Below are 19,801 nucleotides of genomic sequence, written 5' to 3'. Positions count from 1 at the left end.
CTCAGATGCTTAGAGTCAGCAAAGCCAAGCCTGTGGGCCAGATTCCTCCATTCACAGCCTGATTTGCAAATGCTTTATTGGAATGCATGCCCATTTGTTTATGGCCTATGACTCTCTTCGTGGTGTAAAAGTAGAGTTGAATATTTGCAACTGAAATCATATAGCCTGCAAAGCTGAAAGGATCTCTAGCCCTTGATAGAAAAGACTTATTGATCATAGATTCCAGCCTTCAAAAAGAATAGAAGTTAATAAGCAAAGAAAATAGATAATAATGGTTGTCTTATATTGTAATGAAATAAAGACTGAGACCTGAGACAATATTTTTTTTTTTTTTTAAAAAGCAGCTGATGAAAGTCTTTCATGTTTAGGTCCTTCTGAATCTATATAGCTATTTCTTATATCGAGACAAAAGGTTGAGCCTCAGATGACTGAGAAACTACCAGCCAAGAGGCAAGGGCATTTAGATCATGACTGATTTTTAATGCAAACCTGTCAAGCCTATTCCCAAGCTGAGCTAATCTTAGTTTATGAACTGGGCCCACTGGAGTGAATTTGTAGTAACAGAAAATATGCTAGCTTGAGAGACAGGTGGACTTCTGAGTGAAATGTTTCTAGCAATTCAAATAAGGGAAAATGACCTGAAGTTTGAGTTCCTAGTCCTCTGGGAGTGATAATACCTGTATCTAGAAGGTGCTGTGATGATTAAAGGCACATTTAAATGCACACAGAACCTCCAGTGATGGATAACTAGCAATAAGTGGGTTGGGCTTGTGTGAGGATGTGAAATGATGTCATCAACAAAGAAGCCCGGGGAAACATGCTGAAGGCAACACCCAGGATCTCAGTGGACCCCTGGCATGGCTCCTTGGTTTACCTAAGAGTCACCTTTACAGCTATAGACAGAGATCCCTGCAAATACCATGATGTATTCCTAGAACTTGTAGCTTTTGAGGGGGAGGAAGCTTTTTATGATAACATTTTAAAATTGTTTCACTATTTATAGTGAGAAACTTCTTTTAGTGATCATATTCATTTTTTTTTAATCCTAAGTCTCTAGAAGGATACGAGGGCTATCTGCTTACAGATAGTACTAGAAAATCCTGAGTTGTTAAGCACACAGCCTTTTTTCTTCAAAGGAAGAAACTGACACCTGTTTTCCTTCCAGAAGGCTGGGAATGGTTGTGTTAATACCTCGTAATCTTTTCTATTCTGAAAGCCAGCCCTCACTGAATGCTCTCAAATCCCCCCCATTCATTCCCAGTCAAGAGAATCCATCCTCAGGCTTACTGCAAGTCCATCCTCCCTAGGTCCTTGTCCTAGGCACTGTTTCTCAGTAGACGGAACCTATTGCTGTATAAAAGGTTTCAGGTGCTCAGCTAAAGAGAGGAGCTTTGCAAAGGAGTCTTGGATGTAGCCATGCCTAAAGCTTTGTTGTGATAATTGTCACGTGGAAACTTTTCCCCCAGAGTTTTGCTGTATTTATATGTGTAAGAAATAAGTCACTTGGGGTCAGATTCCAGAAGTTTTGGCCCAATACCACCTAACTAGAGTCTAGCTGAACCCAAGTTTCATTCTCACCTCACCCAGATAGTTTCTCCATGCATATACAATAATACATGTATCAAAGGATTTAAGGGAAACGTTGGCATGTACTATTCTGATGTTTAAACAGGGAACACAATGAGATATATTAGTTCTAGCATTAATGATGCAAAGACCATGCTGTTTCATTCTTGTGGAAATCAGACAGAAACAAATGGATTGAAATAGTGGAAATCTGTAGTTGATGCTAAGAACATTTAGAGAAAATGAGATTTTATTTTAAAGATTTTTAATGCACTCTAGGCAAGTATTTTTTACTCCAGTATACTGAAGTATGCATGTGCTAAAGTACTTTCCCAATGTGCTTTTCTTCATTGATACTCGGTTGGCAATTTCCCCTCTATGACTCTTTTCCTTTAGGCACCTAGCTTTCTGTTGCGTGTAAAGTCACCTCTCTCCTTGTTCTGTTCTGACTTCCTGCTGCCCATAGACACCCGGTCACCAGTGTCCCTGAGTTGGCAGGAGGAGCAGATATTCATCAGTCCATATCAACGCCAGCTAGTGAGCAGGAAACCTCACCAGAGCCCAAGGAACACCATGTTCTGCAGGAAGTTCAAGGATCTCAAGATCACAGGGGAGTGCCCTTTCTCCTTACTGGCCCCTGGTCAGGTTCCTAAAGAGCCAACAGAGGAGGTGGCAGGAGGCTCTGAGGGCTGCCAGGCCACTCTGCCCATCTGCCAGGACATTCCTGAGAAGAATGCACAAGGGAATCTTCCCCAAAGAAAGACAAGCCGCAACAGAGTCTACCTACACACTCTGGCAGAAAGTATTTGCAAGCTCATCTTCCCAGAGGTAAGCGCTTTCTGTTTAACAATGATAATGGTATTTCATAATTGGGAAAGAAAAGGTTTTCAAAAGAAAATATCTAGAAATGAGTTTCTCACTTTTAAGGGCATGGTAAACAGAATTTCCTTGAAGCACATGAAAACTGTCTTTTTAAAATAACCATATTCTGAATTGTGAGTCATCTTCAAAAGTCTCATATCTTGAATTCCTTTCAAAAAATCATTAGACTCTGACAAACTCTGTGCGTTTGCTTCATCTCTCAACCTCAGCTTCCTTTATCTGTAAAATGGAGATGTAGCTCACCTTTCTCTGAGTGTTACTGTACACTGAATGAAATCATCCTCCACTCTTGCCCTAGAAATTCTAGAGAAACAGCATGGCATGATCCAAATCAAACACCTTTCAGTGGGAGAACAGTGCTGCTTTAACAACACAGGCTGGAGTGAGGTGATATTGGTGCCTGAGGAACAGGAGATCAGAAGTGGATCTCCAAGGAAAGTAGAATCGAGGTAGCAGAAAGTTGAAGATATTTATTTCCAAGATGGTATTTATTGCATGTTACACTTAATGACTTCTGAAATGCAAATATTTAATTATTTTTTCCCAGTCCTAGTCATTAGATACCCAGCTTTGTTGAGACTGGGAGACATAGCCCTTCCCATAGAGGTGACTTACACTGTAGTCTGGGAGGTTTTACCCAAGGACAGAGTATAGGGTGGCAAATGGAGGGTGCTCAATATTTTCTTTGATGATCTCTATTGATATCTCCCTCATTTTGCTCATGGATAATTTTCAACATTCTCTTACAGCAAATTAAACTTCCTCAAGACTATTGTTCTGAATTCCTAGTCATTCTCCTAGGGTTGATGACTGGAGAGTTACTTCTTCTGCCCTCCATCACGTTCTCCTAATTCCTTGCATCACTTTGCTTTGCTCTCTATGTATTAGAGAAGCAGCTGGATTGCCAACCTCTGTTAACTGACGTTGATATTGGAAATACCTTGAGCGATTGGCTAGCCAGAAGTTCTGGGAGTCTCTGGGATCTTTTCTCTGCCATGTACTTTCTTTTTCTCTCCTCATCTCCTGGTAAAGAAGCCACGTGTGTGCCTTCTCACAATCTGGAAGAAACAGGCAGACTACTGCAAGCTATAGGACTTCTTGTAGGGAGGAATACCCTTGGCACTATTTATTGGCTTCTTCCAGGGTTAAGATCATTTGCTTCATGGCAGTAAATGTCCTAATGTTGAATATGTTTGACATGGGTATTAACCAATCTATTCTACTTTATCAACTGTCCAAATATCTGCTTGGTCTTTTTATAGAGACATCTGCTTTTTATGAGTTATTTTTTGAGTTGGCACATTTAATGTTTGCATTTTAGTTTTAGTCACTTTAATAATCTTATGAAAGATATTTAAAATTCAATTTGGCATAGTAGTTCTTATTTTAGATAATCAGATTTAACTCTCCAATTATGTTTTCGTGGGGGATGGTAGGAATGAAAACCCATTAGCCTGAGCAAATTATCAACAGGAACTCTCATTTCAAAAAAGTGAAATGGTTGTGTTTAAAGGAGCTTCCTTGATCACGTAATGAAAAATTACTATTTCTACTTGAAAAGCAACAACTAAGGCGTATAGAGTTAGATCATTTTTTCAAAGTGAAAGAGACAGCTGGTGATGGAGAACTCTACATCTCATTAATAATGCATAGCATTGTATTTTATCTTTATGAATTAAAATATTACTGACTTAGAAAAGCATTGAACACTGAAGAAGCTTCTAGGGAGAGAGCTGAGTGGGCAAAGTACTGTGTATGCAAGCATGAGAGCATGAGTTCAGTACCTCGAACTCTTGTACAAAGCCAGGTGTGGTGACATACACTTGTAATTTCAGCACTAGGGAGGTGGAGTTGGTGTCTCCTTGGGGCTTGCTTGCAAGACAGACAAGCTTAATTGGTAAATGCAGTGAGGCATCTTGTTTTAATGTGAAAACAAAGCAAAACCCAAAGGAATAATATCCATGTTTGATCACTGGAGTCCATCTGTACACACAGGTAGGACGTGTATACAGACAAACACCTCTCCACACACACACACACACACACACACACACACACACACACACACCACCTCAGTGTCTAGACTGAGACATCAAAAAAAGTACAGCATGAAGAAAGACACTCCGTGCACCAGATCTTGCCAGGAAACACTTTGTCTGGAAAAGCCTGTGTATTTTATTTGAACCTACACATTTTCATAACAAAAATGAATGCTGCCTGATTTTTCCTAGGGATATGTAAAACAAGTTCTATTTACCCCAGATAGGGAAGGGTGATAGTAAATCATGTAAGTATTCCATCCAAGTACAGTTCTGTGAACTGATAAGCTTATTAAGGCTACTTACAAGACTATACATAGTCCAAAAACAACTACATCGTCCAAAAGCCTAAACACCAAGTGAGTGATGACTTCATAAAGCTGAAATAGTCTCCTCTTTAGTTAATCTTCTACCTATTGTAGACTCCTGCATCCCCCAGGATCAAGCACATTTGTGGGGCAGCAGAAAATAATGACTGGAATCCTATGGGAGGGACTCACTATCCCTCCCCCAATTTCTTCTGTTAGGGAGTGTTAACAATTTCTATACCATAACAATAGAGTTGGTTATCTCTGCATTGTTTTAGTCCATTGCTATAACTATGGGGCCAAGGCCATTTTGTGGGTCACCACATCAGCCTCTCCTGAGTGATAGCTGGTGGTCATGACAAGCTCTGGTCTTGTCTGGCATAGAAGAAACCACTAGGTACAACATCATTATTAGACAAAGGTAGAGTCCTGCAGAAGTTCACTACAACAATCTACTCATGCTTCCCTAAGAATTCAATACTTTCTTTTTAAGGAAAGTAAGTCTGATTCAAGTTTAAGGCCAAAAAAGCATCTATTCCACCGTCTCCAGCAGTGCTGGGAAAATGTATCAACTTTACTTCTGCCAGTGCACGTTAGGAGGAAGGACCCAACAAAGGCACTCCTGGAGACCCTAGGAAGGACTAGAAACACGAACAAGGAGCTTAGAAAATGGTAAAAGAGTGCACCTGAGGGTCTACTTGTAATTGAAAAGGAAGAGAAAGATGTCTCTCCGAATCACACATGAAAAACAACAAATTCCCCATTGACAGGACTGGGTAGATTTTCTTTCTTCATAGTCCATCAATAGTTTCTGACCAGGAGCTGATAGAGATGAGCAAATGGACTTCTCTTGCCTTTCTGGGCTTCTACTCCATTAGGTGAGATAGATAATAAGAGACAAACTTGAGTAGCAACACTGGAAGGAAACCAAGACCTCATACACAGAGGAGAGGCAGCCCCCGTTGCCCCCATGATCCATTCCTCACATGAATAACTTCTTCAGAAGGGAGAACTCTCAGAAGCCTATGATTGCTTGGGTTTGTATCTAGTATAGATAGCTAGTATCTATAGCTAGAGATGTAGAGTAACTGCTGAGTGGAAGGCTCTTGAGAAAATGAGTTTCCCAGACACGTGCCTAGGATGCTCCTTTACACTCTACACGCTCACAAGTGGATGGGCCTTGCTCGTTTCTTGATGTGAAAGACTACTATGAAATATGTCGACCTGTTGCCCTCTGAACCTGTCACTTATCTATTATTTTTCAGCTCTTTGCTTTCACAAAGTTAACAGGACATGCTCAGATTCTACCTTTTGGACACATCTACCTGTTTTTCTTCATCCTGTCCCAGATTTGTCCCTTTCTCCATTCCTGAACCATCAAAAAAATGTACTCTTCACTATAAATTTACATTTTCTTGGAATTTCTTTTGAGTGATTACATTTTTTTTGAATAAATTTTTTGTGTATTTTCTAAGCTTGATCTGCATATTTAAAACTCAAAGTCCTTTTTGAAAATGATCTTGCTACTTTTTTTTTTTTAACAACATTGCCTTCTGTGGCTAGTGGAAACTCTATGGGAGATATAAATAGATTAAGGCAAAAGGAATTTCCCAACTTGGATCATATCCAGAAAGTTCTTGACTTTCCCATGTGTAAACTGGAAACAAGAATCAATGATCAGGTCTCCATGCATAGACATGTGCAATTTTCATACAGGTTGCAAAACTGAACACTTCTCATCAATGTTCCCTTTTTTGTTTATCAAATAGAAAAAAAGATACATTAAAAGTGATTTTAAAAATCCACTTATGGGGGGAGCATTGCTTATATATGTCTCACAAAAAAGGAAAATGTATAAACTCTCAGAAATCAATAAAAGAGAGTAAAAGTACTAATGTTTGATAAGGATTATTAGTTCAAAACTTGGAAATCAGTATAGTTAAGACTCTTTCCATGACTCTTGAAATAAACAATTCTGGTGACAGATTAATTTGAGTGGCTGAAAAGGAAGCAGAGATAACTGCAGGTTTTTTTAGTAGAATTCTGAAAAGTGAGTCGAGTACGTAGGAAAGAGCACTATAGTCCTTGGTGAGCTATGGAGGCGATATCATTTAGGAAGGGAACAGCATGTGTCTGACTTGAGCTCTGCAGTTGAAATATTGGCAGTGTATCCAGGGAGACTTCTTGGCCCAGAGGAAGAGATGATATGGATTCGTGCATTGTAGAAGACCTGATATTACAAATCGACATTTTTTGTTTGGGGTCAGCCCAGGCACTCCCAAGTAACCAAACACAAAATAGTCTGAGCTCACTGATTCTTCCCAGGATTGAAAAACACGTGGGAAAGAAGTATCAGTTCCCATCATGGCAAACGCACCACACTTGTCATCAAGTGAAAGTTTCCATTCCCTTACAAGAAACCTTAAGGAACTGTTGCATTTTTTTTTTTAATTTCCAGTTTGAGCGACTGAACCTTGCACTTCAGAGAACACTGGCAAAGCATAAGATTAAAGAAAACAGGTAAGCGATACCACTTTAGTTGTATGAACCCCCATCACAAAGATATTGTTAAAAATGATCAATTCTTACTGAATATATTGACTCGTGCTGGATTTTTATTATAAACCAAAAACTGAACTAAGCATGCTAGCAATTACAAATTTGGAAACAAATGCACTTACTTTCCAAGGCTCATGAGAGATGGAAGTTTGGCCATTGTGTTTTTTAAAGAATCTGGTTTGTATCCTTAGGTTTGTTTGTTTGTTGTTGTTGTTTAAATAAACCTGGTTACATGTGCTTCTGTGGATAAACTGATTATCCCTGTTCTCAGTATTTAACTTGTGAATAGTAAATACTGAGCACAAACTTGCAGAGTAGAACATTGAAGTTTTGCAAGCCAACACGATGGTGGACACAATCTACAAACATCCGAACACCTTCCTATGTTTCCTCCCTATAAGCATGCAGTCTGCTCTATGGAGTATCTGGGTTGGATTTTCCTGCTGAATAGCTGCAGACAGACTTGACCCAGGCAGCTTGACTGAGCCAAGCAAGAGTCCTGAACTGCCCAGGAGAGTGTGAATCTGTGTCTGACAGAAGCTTTGTTTATAGGACAGACCTGACAAGCATCCCAGAGGCGCCTCTGCCTCTATCCACAATTCCCAGACAGGCTGATAAGATAGCCGCAAGTCAATCTTGTTGAGCTATGGGGGCTGTCTGTACAAGTCTTTGGCAGCCAGCTTGCTTGAGATTTATTCTCAGGCCTCTGTGCTCCGAAATGACCCTCCTGCTGGATGGAGATCTGTTTTCTGTGATGCCCCCTGTACAAGAGTCCTCAAAAGTGAAGCCCACAGCATTTGGAAATCTTTTCTTAAGGAAAAGAGAATGCCTGTGCTTCTTCCACAATAATAACCCAACTGGTGTAGTAGGGTTTTCCCTCCTGCCTGCTGGTGTGTGGAGTGGCGCTGGCTCCTTCTACTTTCTTTAATCTGTAGGCATCCTCTGTGAGCTTCTGTCTGTCACTTGATTATCCACTTGATTATCGGTGCCTCACATTACTGTTTATGTTATCCTTGGTCTGCCAGCAGATGAGCACATCTCAACCTTGTTTCATGCAGCATATTTCTGGGACTTACAAATCAGCAAAACACAAATAACCTATTAAGCAGTGCAGTTTCCTTGGATGAAGGGACAGAGCCCAGTTCTTACTAAAACAGTCACTGCGACCTCTCAGGGAACTGTTGCAGCCCCCTCCCTGTTCTCTCACTAGATGAGGGGCAAACTCATAACTAGTGTGTGTGTGTGTGTGTGTGTGTGTGTGTGTGTGTGTGTGTGTGTGTTGAAATGAATGGGTTTACTGGCCACTCACAGTCCTTCTGTCTGCTGTGTTTGGAAAGCAAGGGATATTTAGTTTACTGGTCACTGTAAGCTGTTTGGAATGACAATGCAAGGCTCTGATCTTATCTGACAGCAAGAGTGTCAGGAAGTGCCAATGGCAGTATTAGACCCAGGAGGCTAACTCTTATTTTTTAGGAAAAAAATTCTGCTTAAATGAAAAAGAAAAAAAAAAGAAGAAGAAGAAGGAAAATAAGTATTTGATATGGTAGTGGATTAGCTAACAAAGGTTTTGTGGGTCTCCACATCCAAATTCAGAATAACGTTATATTATGATCCTTAGTACATTTAGATAAAATATTTCCACCTAGTACTTTACACACTTACAATCATCATATTTCTATGGAACAAGGTGGTGCTCTGGGCAATTTTCCTTCTTGCAAATATTTCCCTCTAAAACTTCTTATGTTATACTGTGTTTTATTAAAAGTCTGTTTAAAATGGAGAAGTATGCCTGCATTTAAACTTAGCTCAGCTAATGGCAAATTGAACCTTGCAATTAAATAGGTTCTTTGATACACTGAAAGTGCTTGAATAGTTTGGCAAAGTTGGGCATAATCAGTCACTATTTTGGAAGTTTTCAAAAAGCAACTAGGCAAGCATATCTCACAAAGTTGTCCAGTTGATATATGAAGATGATGGCATTCTATATTGCCGAACATCAGTGATCATGAAGAAAATGTTGTTCTTAGGCACAGAAAAGTAAAAAATGTAAACGATCAATTAGGAACTACAGAAAAAAAAAAAACCCAGAAGATGCTGATTTTTAGCCTGTGACTACAAAACAACAACAGCACAAAACAAAACAAAAAAACAAACAGACAGACAGAAAAAGAACCTAAAACCCAAAGGAGAACCATAGGTTTAAAGCTAATCATCTGGTAAATAAGATTTAAAAAAATGCCATTTGAAAATTTTTTTCTACAGTTAAAAAGTTTGCCCAGTTGAAATTATTTCAGCCTCCTATTGATGCCCATATGTGCTCTCATTGTTTTAAGCTTTCTTTTTTTCTAGAATGCAATGATGAAAAAAATAGATTTGTAACTAGTTTGTATATAAGACCAGGCATAAACCTGGAGGAATAATGTCTGAGATAATTATAAAGATTCCTAATCTCAGCAGCAAGAACTCCTATATTTCATGTGTTAGCTTCAGAAAAAGACAATACAGCACAACAGTGAAGCCCATTGTAGGTAGATTTTTATCTCAATTGGATGACCAACCCCTTGAGAATTTATTAGCATCTTTTTATTTATTTATTTATTTTGGTGCTGGGGTGGAACCCAGGCCCTCCATATACAAGTCAGTTCCTCTGCCATTTAACCTTGGCTTGCCATCCTCTTCATGACCTTTACCCACTCCTGGTTATCATGCCAGGGTAAATTCTCTTTCTCAATGCCCTATGTAAAGTGAACCACAGAGACAAATGTGCTTGGTGAGGGATTATGAGACACTCCACGCTGTGTATACTTTGCGGTTTTCCCACCAGTGTTTTGAGTTGTTCAGGTCACTGCTTTTTTTGTATACAGCAAGTCAAGATTTGCTTCTGGAAAATAATTATCTCATGCTGTTATCTGTATATTGGATATAATCTGAATTACCGGCATCCATTTATCAGTTTATAATTTAAGATATTTAATTATTTCCAGGAAATCTTCAGAAAAAGAAGACCTTGAAAAAATAATTGCAGAACAAGCAATTGCAGCAGGTAAATAAAATTGTTTAAGTATATGAAATTAGGAAGCATATCACATCCCTGAATAACTAATATTTCTCCCAACATATTCATATTTTTGCAGGTTTTTTAAAATTTATTTGTTTTTATTTTGTGTGCATTGGTGTTTTGCCATGGGTGTCAGTTCCCCTGGAACTGGCATTATACACAGTTGTGAGCTGCCACGTGGGTGCTGGGAATTGAACCCCTGGTCCTCTGGAAGAGCAGTCAGTGCTCTTAACTCTGAGCTCTCTCTCCAGTCCCTTGTACTTATTTCTTATTGACTCCCAGTATAAAGTCTTTGAACTCTGTGTGTGTTAATGCAGAGTAACCCTTCCTATACTACATGTTTTTGTGTGACCTCAAACATTTCCTCTTTTCATATTGTTTATTTGCCGAGAAGTAGATAAGCCTGTGTGGGAAGCTGATTCACAGGCATTCACATTTACAGGCTTTGGTCTTAAACCAAACTATGTCTTTCTCGTTTGTATATGAAAAATTCTGCTCAACAGTAAAGAGTATTTTAAAAGGTTGGAAATAATCTTGGGAAAATAGTCTGGCAGAGTTCTCACATTAATAATTAGCTTCAGGAAAAAGATAGATGAGTGACTGCTGGTGGGCCCTTTCAGAGTATGGTATGAAAACTGAGAGGCTACAGGCTTACAAAGTACTGCTTCTATGAAATATCATGTTAACTATAGCTACTTTATACTGAGCCATTCTTGGAAGATAGACACTGTTCTAAACATAGTTCCCACAGGTCACATTATTCCTCAAGGAGGGTAGTATTGTTTCCTACTTTACAAGAGAAAAATGTAGGAAACTTCTCTGCAACTGATGGAGACCATTGCAGAAAACCATAACCAGTCAAAACATAGAGTTGTGGAGTCTAATCACAATGGAGACATCTACAAACCATGACTATCCCTAGCACTAAGGGAACATTGGAGGAGAGGGGGCAGAAAGATGGAAAGTCAAAGAACCAGGGAGTTTGCTGTGAGATCGTGTCTTCTAGTAATATAAGAAGTTAGACCTATAAAGTTTTGTTATGCCCAGAGCTCGGGGATCCCCCAGAAAAACCACCATGGAGACCGAATCCCACATATAAAAGCAAAGAGCCTTTATTTCAAGCTCGAGAGCTTGGTCCCTCTGTCTGTCCAACACAGTGAGAGCAGAGAGCCCAGAGCTCAGGTGGGGTGGGGTTTTTATCATAGCAGAGGTTGGTGTGAGGGAATTTCCAGAGTTCAGGACCCTGATTGGCTGACAATTGTCTAAGGGTATCTGTAAAACAAAAAATAGGTGTGTGCTAGACTCAAGGATATCTGGCCACCTTATCTAATGGTTGGAATGCTTGTGATGCTGGGTACTTCCTCATCCCTGGGTGGATCCCTAGATGGTATCAGCTTAAGACTTTTCCTGGATCTGGGTGTTGCCTGCCAGTAAGCCTGTCACAGAAGCTGTGTCTAGGCCCCTAAGCCTGTCATGGCTGCTGTGTGGTCAAGCTGTTTTGGGGCCCTCCACAGTCTCACCAACATGACTTCCAAAACATGAGCTGAATAAGGACATCACCAATGGGCCTGCCAAACTGGATGGAGAAAAGCCCACAAGGCCTCAACCTTCCACAAAGAACTACATGCAATAGAGGAATCCCCCTGTAGGAGAAGTAGTCTCCCTGGGAGAAGAGCACACCAATTCATTATCCAATACCAAATGCTGCGCCCTGGAAACATGTATTTGAATAACATTATACAGACTGAGCAGTTGTATTCAGAAATATTTATGTATATACAGATGCATTTGTGCGTGTAACAACAATTAATGTAACGAGAGGTCATGAATTTGAAAGAGCAAGGTAGGGTATATGGGAGGATCTAGAGGGAAGGGAAGGAAGGAGAAAATTATGTAATTATATTATAATCTCAAAAATAAAAGAAATAATATAAAATGTAGTGTCCAGTGTATGGAGGCAAGAAGGAAGCCTGAGAAGAAGATGGTAAAGGTGAATAATACGATTTATGCAAATATTCACTTAGGGAACATCACATAACAAACCATCTTGAAATCACCTCCAGACATAACAGTTTCATGTTTTAAATTCATTCTAGGTGTGACTCTTGCACTATTCCAGCCTCTCGGGAACTTCAAGAAGACCCATGCTGTGTGGTTAAGAGAAAGACAGACAGGCTTTGCCTGAAATGGAGTTTACCCATCAGCTGCAGCTCTAGTTGTTTTATAGTTAAGAAAGATAAAAATAGTGCACTCTACTCACTTAGTCACTCTTGGTTTAAAATAAACAGTTTGAAGATTGTTAATCAGAGTCACCAGAATTCTAAAAGTTTAGCTGTGTTGATAAGTTGAGTGTGAGCATTTGATTTGAGTTCGAACTCCTAAGAGAGTAAAGGAAGTTAACCACAGATCAAGGGGTTGCATTTGGTAGCAACAGCCACTCGTTCTGAATTCTGAGTTGACACACTTGCTAGCCTACCATGTTGTGTGCTTGCAGGAGTCCCGGTGGAGGCGCTCAAAGATTCTCTAGGTGAGGAGCTGTTCAAGATCTGTTATGAGGAAGATGAACACATCCTAGGCGTGGTTGGCGGCACACTGAAGGACTTTCTAAACAGCTTCAGCACGCTCCTGAAGCAGAGCAGCCACTACCAAGAGGCGGAGAAGAGGGGGCGACTGGAAGACGCCTCCATCTTATGCCTGGACAAGGACCCTGACTTCCTAAATGTTTACTACTTCTTCCCCAAGAGAACCACAGCCCTGCTTCTCCCCGGTATCATTAAAGCGGCTGCTCGCATATTGTACGAAAGCCATGTGGAGGTGTCTCTGATGCCTCCCTGCTTCAGAAGTGACTGCACCGAGTTTGTGAATCAGCCCTATCTGCTCTACTCTGTCCACGTGAAGAGCACCAAGCCTTCGCTGTCCCCAGGAAAGCCCCAGTCCTCGCTTGTCATCCCCGTTTCACTCTTCTGCAAGACCTTCCCGTTCCACTTCATGCTGGACCGAGACCTGGCCATCCTGCAGCTGGGCAATGGCATCAGAAGGCTGGTGAACAAGAGGGACTTCCAAGGGAAGCCCAACTTTGAAGAGTTCTTTGAAATTCTGACTCCCAAAATCAACCAGACATTTAGTGGCATCATGACAATGTTGAATATGCAGTTTGTCATACGAGTGAGAAGATGGGATAACTCTGTGAAGAAATCATCAAGGGTAAGAAAAATATGATATTCTATTCAAAATAAAACCAGTTGTTTAATATTTAAGGGAAACAAATCACAAAACAAAGGAGCACATGCCATTTTGGTAACAAATCTGTCTGAAATTCTAAAGTAATTTTAGCAAGTAAATGTCTTCCTATGTTTATTTTCTTGTCTACTTCATTGACTACAACTATTTATTGACTCTAGTTTGCCTCTTTCAATCCGAATGGTGGTGTGAATGTGTACCTCACATCCATAGAGTGCTTGTCTGACCTGTAGGAAGGTCTGGGGTTTGATCACCAGCATTTGATTAAACTGGACTGGTTTGTGCCACATATTTCTAATTCCATCATTCAGGAGGTAGTGGCAGGGGAATCAGAAATTCATGGTTATCTTTGATTATATATCCAATTCAAGGCCAGCTCACGGTAATTGACCCCTTTTCTCAAAACGAGGTTTGGGGCAAGATGGCTCAGTGGGTAAAGGTGCTTGCCACCAAGTCTGAATATGAGTTCTGGAACTACGGGATGGTAGGAAAGCACAACTCCTACAAGTAGTTCCTAGACCTCTACATGTGCTGTGACATGTGTATGCACACACACACACACACACATACACACACACTCACATAAAAGTAAAGGTAAAGGCATTTAAAGACAAGTTAACAAATATAAAATCACAATGGAGAACTTTATAAGCAAGTTAGAAGTGTTCACATGAAAATTTGCTTTTGATTATTATCAAATTGCTCACTTGGTTTCAGTAATAAAAATATTGTTTCATAAGAACAAAGCTGCTTGCTGCAAGAAGCAAGTAAATGAATTTTAATCAATATATAAATATGTGGATGAATAAATAGCTTGATTAATTGCCGCTGAATGTGTGTGGAGAGGAGGGCACACTTTCATGGCAAAGAGCATTGATAATCATTTAATCTCAGAAACAAATGTCTACTAACTGCCTAGAGAGACTATATACAGAGATAAGGAGTGGCCTTAGGAACATAACTCCCCCTACAAAGCACTGACTGTTCCTCAAAGTGAAAATGGCTGTATTGCTATTTTTTATCAAATATATATATACATACATACATAGTTATTTTATAATGATGAAAATGATGGCCACTATGTCAAAATACAGGAGAAGTGATGTATTAGTACGTGTTATAACAACAACAACAAATCCCTAAACTACTTTTGTCACTGAAGGACAGAATTTGGTCATTCATCCCTGTTGTTGGACATTGGTCTATATCTATGTTTTGGAAGCTGTGGATCATTGTATTGCATGGTTATGCTTGATTTTATTTGTCCAATCTCTCATTGATGAGCCCTTGCATTTCTTAGACTCTGATACAGTATAAATACACACATGTACTTGTCTATGTGTATACAAGTGAATTGTGTGGCCCAGGAGAATTCTTTGAAGCCCTACCTCTTGTAAGGCCTTCTGGATACATTTGTGGCTATAGGTTGGATTGTACTTTTATGTTCTGGAGAATAACCTTTGTTAAGTACTGAAGGCAAAATTGAAACACAGACATGGCTTCTCTTGTAAGACTCAGATATCTTAGGCTGAAATCCCTGGAGAATTAATCACTTCCAAAAAATGTTTCTCTATCTCGAGATAGAAAAGAAAGAAATGTTCAGATACATATTTAGAGACATTTTAGCTTCAATTCCTGCCAGATGGAACAAGTAACTCATGGCAGAAGAGAAGAGAAGCTTGCTAAAATAGAAAACAAAAAAGGAAAGAAAAAAAGGAATAAACCATAGTGAGAAAAAGAATGAGGGGAAAGGGCAGGATGAACGGAAACGAGGTTTTAATAGGCATCACATTATGTGAGAACTGTAACTCCAAATTAACGGCATAAGGATATCAGAAGAATCCAGCAACAACAGCTCCAGCATGCTGTTTCATAGGGTCTCAGGGCAAGAGGCTTTTCTCTTGCTCACAGCAGCTCATAATTTCTGTGTAGTATATTCTGGATATATTCTTTAAATTTCTGCATAAATTTTAGAACTGACAGAAAACTGGAAGAGATTAAAATCATATTATTCTTCTATATCAGATTGGAAACAAAACAGATTATGTCGGAAAGATTTGGGGAACTTGACTAATGTGCTGTAATTTGTTCTTTGCTTTACAGGTTATGGATCTCAAAGGCCAAATGATCTACATTGTTGAATCCAGTGCCATCTTGTTCTTGGGATCACCCTGTGTGGACAGATTGGAAGATTTCACAGGGCGAGGACTCTATCTGTCTGACATTCCAATTCATAATGCCCTGAGAGATGTTGTCTTGATAGGGGAACAGGCACGGGCTCAAGATGGCCTTAAGAAGAGGTTGGGGAAGCTGAAGGCCACCCTGGAGCATGCCCACCAAGCCCTGGAGGAGGAGAAGAAGAAGACAGTGGATCTTCTATGCTCTATCTTTCCCTGTGAGGTTGCTCAGCAGCTGTGGCAAGGACAAATTGTGCAAGCCAAGAAGTTCAGTAACGTCACCATGCTCTTCTCAGATATTGTAGGGTTCACTGCCATCTGCTCTCAGTGTTCACCCCTGCAGGTCATCACCATGCTCAACGCTCTCTATACTCGCTTTGACCAGCAGTGTGGAGAACTGGATGTCTACAAGGTAGGGGAGGTGGGACAAAGATGGGTTAGCAGGCAGAGGTCACCTTGAGAAGGCACAGTGTCGAGCACCTGAGTGAACTGCAATGCTGATGAATAGCTCTGTGCATTTGGGTCACGCAGGCTATATCTGGGGGTCAGGTATTGTGTGTTAATTATGTGAGTGTTCTCCAGCCAGAAATAACTCAATAAGAACCAATTGTTTCCGGAGATGTCTGCCACATTGTCTTCTAAAAATGAGCATAGTGTAGAGAGAGATAAGGCTGAATGGATGATTCTCCTGGTGAAAACCTAGGCATTAGCCATCCAGGGACCAGCCACTTAACTGTGGAAACTGAGTTAAACAAGAGCTAATTAAAGGTATGACTCAGAAAAGGGGAACTTTATCCTTTGTACCTTTAAAAATAAAGAAACAAAAGGTTTATACAAATTGTCCTAAAATAGATTAATTCAATGCACAGTTTACTTGATACTTTTCATAGTCAATTTTCAGCAAATCAAAGTCACTTAAGACATTTAGTGCATCTTCATTAAAGATGAAGAATTTATACTCAAATTAAAAAGCCCTGCTTTCAGATCCCATCCTCTCCTTTTCTTGCTTTGTGAACAGAACAAGTCATTTCCCAATTGTAAAACAGCAAAAGCAATAGCCCTCCCCAGCACTTACATCCATGAATAATGTACCACATCCCATAACCTTTCTTGCTTTGTGAACAGGACCATCATGAAGATTTTGTAGATGTTATGTGTTTTGGTTCAGGATCCAGAATTCTTTAAAAAGTGTTGGTGATCACTTAGGTATCTTTCTAGATACTGGAACACAATAACACTGTTTTGTCTTGGATGCTAAATATATCATTTCTTGAAAATGAATATTCTGAAAGTGGAGAGAAATGAAATTTCAAGTTCTGCCTATTTTGTTTGATGAAAAGGTTTTGCTGGTTTAAATTCTTTTGCCTCATTTTACACAGTGGCAGTAAGAATAAAACATTCATCTGCGTCTGACTCAAATCATCTGGTTAGTTTGTCCCAGCAGTTGGTAACTTCAGAGTTCAGCCCAACCAACACAAAAGAAATAAACCACTGGGAAGAAGCAAATATTGTTTATGGGAATTCATAGACCCAGCCTTGTTTCTGAGGAGATGCTAGCAGCATCTTGTGAAATTCTTGACAGGAAATCTGCGAGGGAGTTGTGATTTTCTTGGGGTAGGGGGAGAGTAGGGAAGAGGACCTAGTATAATTACTGATAAAATAATTGGCACTGGTTCAGTTACATTTGATGGCCTCTTGCGGAATTCACTGTTGATTTCTAGTTATGTTCTCCATGGAGAACAGCTCCTTCCTCAGAACTGAGAGAAGCAAATCTTTTTCCATCACACAGACAGCTGTGAATGCCACAGAGGTACTTGTCACCCCATGCTTTTAGTTGCAATGACTCTGTCAAGGATTCCTGAACTATATCCCCTCCAAGAAGGAGGGTGTCCACAGAGTTCCTTGACTAACTGGCTTCAGATGGAAGCAGACAGCACACCACCGATCATTGCTCCCCCAACTCTCCTTTCCACCTTTTCCTCACTTCTGATTCTGCATGGAAATAGCTGAAAATAGCTTATGAAGGGTCTATTTTTATAACATTTTCATGAATTCTTTAAGAGTTTCATACATTATATTTTGATCATATTCATTTCCCTCGCTGAACCCCTCCTACCTGTCTACCTACCCAACTTCGTGTTACCTTTCTCTCAGTTAAAACCTACCAAGGCCAGTTTGTGTTGGCCAACTACTCCTGGGAATGGGCCTGCCATGAAGTGAGCTGAATGTACCAGGTCACATCATTAAAGAAAACTGACTTTTCCTCTCCCAGCAGCAACCAAAGGCCAAAAGGTCTTTCTCAGCTGGGGCTGAAACTTTATTCCTCACCCCCTTCCTCCATGCTGGGATTTTGTCTGGGTAGAGTTTTTACAGGATTTATGCATGCTGTTGCAATCACTGCGAGTTTGTATGTGCATTGGCTCTGCTGTGTGTGTAAAAGACAGTTTCCTTGAAGTCATCTTCAGCCCTGTTCTTACAATGTTTCTGTCCCCTCTTCCAAGAAGATCCCCTACCTTGAGGGGAGAGGTGCGATATAAACATCCAGTTTAGGGCTGAACATTCCAAAGTTTCTTGTTCTCTGCAAATTGACCAGTTGTGAGTCTCAATGTTAATTACCATCTATTGCAAGAAGATTCTCCGGTGAGGATTGAGAGATGTACTAATGTGTGGGCATAGCATTATATCATTACAAGTGATTTTGATGCTACATTCATTTAGCACATGATAATAGTAGGTTTTCACCTACAAACCATGACCTCTCTAGCCACAGGTTTTTGGTCCCATTGACAGTATCAAGTACAGGTTCTGTCTTTTGGAATGAGCTTTAAATCCAACTTCCTAACGTGGTTGGTTACTGCCTTAACATGCATGCCATCAGTGGCTGTATCTTGCCAGGTATGCCATTAATGTAGCTCACAGTTGGGTAAAATTATTACTTTTCTTCTCAAATAGCCTTCAGAGGACCCTCTAGCACTAGCACTATGAAAGCTATTATCCTACCATAATATTGTTGATTATCCAGCATTTGCTTTCATGAGTGGACAATAAATACTTTTGGCCCAGTCTCCATAGGGAGGAGAGGAGAACTAGCAAATGTCTACTCCTATATGATCTGTTGGATGCCTAACTATTCTAGTAGACATAAAATGTGACAACGGCGCAGGGAATAGGCACCTAACTGGTAGTACAAGTGGGAAGTAGTGCTCCTCCTAAATGTTGTGTTGGGACGCTACCATGCATTTTGCATTAAGATGGGTGTTTTTTTATGAACCCATTAGTGAGGAAAAGCAAGGTATTGTTGCATGTTTATGCATTACTGGGTGCAGGTGAGGCAGGGAATCCAACAGACATATTCAGAACCTTTACATCCTAGGGTGGTGGAGAAGAAGGAGTGGTTATATATAAAATTCCAATCTGGGGGAAGGAACATAGAGCTGATTAAGGAGTAGAACCGAAGATACTAAAAGATCCTAGCTCTACACAAGGCTTAACACAGACATTTCTAATAGGTGATGTTTTAAGGACATGAATGATAAGCAAACAGGTATCTGCTGTTTGTTCTAGGTAAATGGAGAATAAGAGAGACTATGCTTAGTGTGGTTGGGTGATGATGGAACTTCAGTGACATGAGAAAGAGGTACAATGAGAAGATGGGAGTTATACCTTAGCAAAGACAAGTTCAGAGCTACTCTGGAGGCATCCCAAGTATTACTGTAGCTTTTCCATTGATGATAGAAATTATTTGAAATAGCTCATAATGTTTGTTCCTCCTTCCCTTTGTTCTCGTCTTACTTTTATAATTCATAATGGACTCTGTAGATGAGAATAGCATAATATAAGGACAGGACAAGTTCAACCATTGGGAGTAGAAGAATTACAGATGCATTTAAATTGATAAAGTAACGCTTAGCTCTCTGTAGCTACTCACAGACAGATAGACAAAGTTGTTTGTGGAAACAACAATGAAAATGA

At 40.0% G+C, this 19,801-nt stretch overlaps 1 protein-coding gene across 2 annotated transcripts in view; it reads left to right on the top strand.

Annotated features, from left to right (window-relative positions):
• Positions 1 to 2,037: 2,037 nt before the first annotated feature.
• Gucy1a1 (guanylate cyclase 1 soluble subunit alpha 1) overlaps positions 2,038 to 19,801 on the top strand; it is a 29,008-nt gene continuing 11,244 nt past the window's right edge. For both annotated transcript variants that reach the window (XM_059265522.1, XM_059265523.1), the window contains exons 1-5: positions 2,038 to 2,394; positions 7,254 to 7,315; positions 10,339 to 10,397; positions 12,907 to 13,616; positions 15,756 to 16,241. In XM_059265522.1, the coding sequence (XP_059121505.1) occupies positions 2,140 to 2,394; positions 7,254 to 7,315; positions 10,339 to 10,397; positions 12,907 to 13,616; positions 15,756 to 16,241 (1,572 nt within the window). In that variant the 5' untranslated portion in view covers positions 2,038 to 2,139. The remainder of the gene's footprint in view (positions 2,395 to 7,253; positions 7,316 to 10,338; positions 10,398 to 12,906; positions 13,617 to 15,755; positions 16,242 to 19,801) is intronic.

The sequence above is a fragment of the Peromyscus eremicus genome, chromosome 6 (assembly GCF_949786415.1).
Source record: "Peromyscus eremicus chromosome 6, PerEre_H2_v1, whole genome shotgun sequence".
In the NCBI taxonomy this organism is placed as follows: Eukaryota; Metazoa; Chordata; class Mammalia; order Rodentia; family Cricetidae; genus Peromyscus; species Peromyscus eremicus.
This window is presented reverse-complemented; position numbering and strand designations above follow the sequence as displayed.